This window comes from Trypanosoma equiperdum (assembly GCF_001457755.1).
Source record: "Trypanosoma equiperdum strain OVI genome assembly, contig: ctg_1757, whole genome shotgun sequence".
Classification (NCBI taxonomy): Eukaryota; Euglenozoa; class Kinetoplastea; order Trypanosomatida; family Trypanosomatidae; genus Trypanosoma; species Trypanosoma equiperdum.
In genome coordinates, this window is record NW_027123790.1 from 9,441 (window position 1) to 12,193 (window position 2,753).

Consider the following 2,753-nt stretch of genomic DNA (forward strand, 5'->3'; position numbering starts at 1 on the left):
ACTCCAATTGTCCTGGACACTGGGTTCAATCTCTACCCCATTGTATCTTCTATCAACCTTTTTGTATAATGATACCAATAGTCATATCTGTGTTTGAAACCGCACATTTCATGTTTTATTAATATCTTTTTCCCTCATTCCTATTTCTCCATTGTCATTGTTATAAGTATTTGTATTTAGGCCATTTACTTTTCCTTTACCGCCACTCTTATTATACTACTGGCATACACACACTTACAACACATTCTCCCATCACTATTATTATTATTATTATCTTTATGATTACAGTTACAACTCTAACTTTATATCCATAAAAAATGTAAAATAAACTAAATTAATATATTACTCATTTTAATATACAATTACCCTACTACATTCTACACACAGGTCTCTAATACAACCAAAATTTTACAAGTTCATGTTTTTTTAAAAATTTTAATGAATTGCATGTTTTTCAAATTCGCAATTCAAAAGTGTTAAGATATATCAAATTTTATAAAATTTTAGCGAATTCTCTCATAAAAAAAATTTCATAAAATTGAACAAAAAAACTTGGAAGAGTAAGACTATAAAAACAGAAACAATCAAAGCCAATTGCTTGTTTACGAGAATACTACTATTTCGGCATTTTCCTGTATCCTTGCCATCCTCATTATCTTTGTCTTTTCTAAATGCGCAATTTTGTTTGTCGCCTGTTTTGTCATTTTGACAGGCAGTTTTATCATTTCCATGTTTTGTACACCCAGCTGTACCTGTTGCACATGCTTTTCGTGTCTCTCCTGCTTCTTCTTCTGGGTTTTTTGTTCCCGCTTTAGGGTTGCATTCCTCTTTTCCATCTTTTTCTTCTCATTCACATGGATCAGTACATGTTGGTCGCTCCCTCTCGCTGCATGCTGGCGTTATTGATTCCTTTGCCTGCGCAGATGGTGACGCTTCTGTCTGGCGGTCTTTTTGAATTCCTAAGGTGGCGTAGACTGCCAAGCTTTGTGTTGTTAGGCTGTGTATTAATGCGTTGTTGGCGCTAAGCTGTAGTCTCTGTTTTTCTGCTTCTAGTAGAAGTTTTTTTGCTTTAAGAAGTTGTTTTACCCATGGGATCGTTGTAATATCTTTGCCTTTGATTACGCCGTTATAGTTTACTCATGCTTTGTTCGTGTCACTGCCGTCGCATGTGTCGTCAGCGTCACTGCCTCCGATAATGTTTTTCGGTTCGTCCCCTGTTTTCGCCGATGTCCCGAATAAACCTGCAAAGCCAGCGAGTGCCGCATCTATTTTTGCTGGTAAGACGAAGTCGTCGTTTTCCCGCTTGCTACATTTGCCCTTTAGAGCCTGAAATGCCGCTGCCGCCCCCGACGCGGTGTTTTTCCCGCCATTGCTGTAGCTCGTTATTCCGCCTGTGTGGCCGCAGAGGTTGGTGTCCGTTGTCGCCGCGCAAAGGCAGGCGATGTCGCTTACTAGGGCCTGCCCTTGCTTACCCGTGCCCCCTTTGCTGCAGTGGGTCTCGTGCTCTCCGTATACGGCCTCATCGTCGTCGGCTTTTGTGGTGTCCCCTGTGATTGCGGCTTTTAGGGCTTTTTTTGCTTCGCTGTGCAGCGTGCGGATCGTTTCGACTGCTGCTGTGTTGCGTGATCGCGTCGCGTCTGAAGTGTCTTTTATTTTCTGCATTGCGTCGCGTAGCGTTTGTCGAAGATTGTCATTTGAATTTCTTGTGAAGGTTGGTTTCCTTGTGGTCGGATCGACAGCTTGCAGGTGGGCTTTCTTTTCCTTCTACTGCTGCTCGTTGTATGTTGAGAAGTTTTTTTTGTGAGAAATTGGCGTCCGGCAAAGAAATCAAATACAAGTTTTCGATCGTGTTGTCTTATGTGGGTATGTCTGAGCTAATTAGGTCAGTTGTGTTTGTGTCAGCTGTTGCTAGTTTGTACATGTCGCAATACACTGCGAATTCCCGTCCATTTTTAACTGCCGCGCTTTCTGCTAGAAGTGCGACATAAATAAATGATAGTGTCAGCTCTGTAAACATCTACTTACCCTATGAGCTGTTTTTGCGATGCTTGTTGCTTTAGTTTAAAATGAATAAAAATGAGCTGGTATGTTCAGACTTTTGTTGCCTCTTAAACTTGTAAAGCTTGCGAAATAATTTATACAGCTGCTACTGTAGCTGAGGGTGTTCCCAGTGGGGTTGCGTATAATCAACCTGTGATGAAAGATTATAGTTTTCGCTTTGTTGGTTTTTTTGTATGCCGGCTTGTTGCTAAACTAGTAAACGAAATTATTAGTTTTGTGTTGGTTACCTGTTAGTGTTTCGAGCAAGACCAGTTTTTTGGTAAGTATTCTGCAATCTGGTTGTCACTTCTCTCTGTCACATAAATTCTAATCTCTCTAAAGATGCGCTGATGTCATTGTTACGACCGTTGTTGCTTCTATTATGCAGTTGATCTTGTCGACACTGCATTGCTTTCAGCTATTTGGGCTGCTGGAAGCCTGTGGTATCTGGATCGTTCACGCGTAAGAAGCCATTTGATTGTCATAGTTACTTTACATTTTTCCTGGACACGATCCCAGTTATGCTGTCCGCTACGGTTTCGGGTATTTTAGTTCGTTCCACGTTGAAGCAGGTATTGTCAGACACGTTTTTAGGGAGGGGTTGTAGCCTTTCAAAGCATGTTGGCATTTGGGAGTGAATAAGAAGGGTTTTTTAATTTGTGCCGCTGACTTTTGTAAATCACCTAGATACGCTTCTGACGACTGACGGTGCC

At 41.2% G+C, this 2,753-nt stretch overlaps 1 protein-coding gene across 1 annotated transcript; it reads right to left on the reverse strand.

Annotated features, from left to right (window-relative positions):
• Nucleotides 1-1,137: 1,137 nt before the first annotated feature.
• TEOVI_000735200 (Trypanosomal VSG domain containing protein, putative) lies at nt 1,138-1,662 on the reverse strand (the record flags this gene model as incomplete). Its single annotated transcript, XM_067223055.1, has 1 exon — nt 1,138-1,662. The coding sequence occupies one exon, from the start codon at nt 1,660-1,662 to the stop codon at nt 1,138-1,140; it is 525 nt and encodes a 174-aa protein (XP_067079156.1).
• Between the last annotated feature and the right edge of the window lie 1,091 nt (nt 1,663-2,753).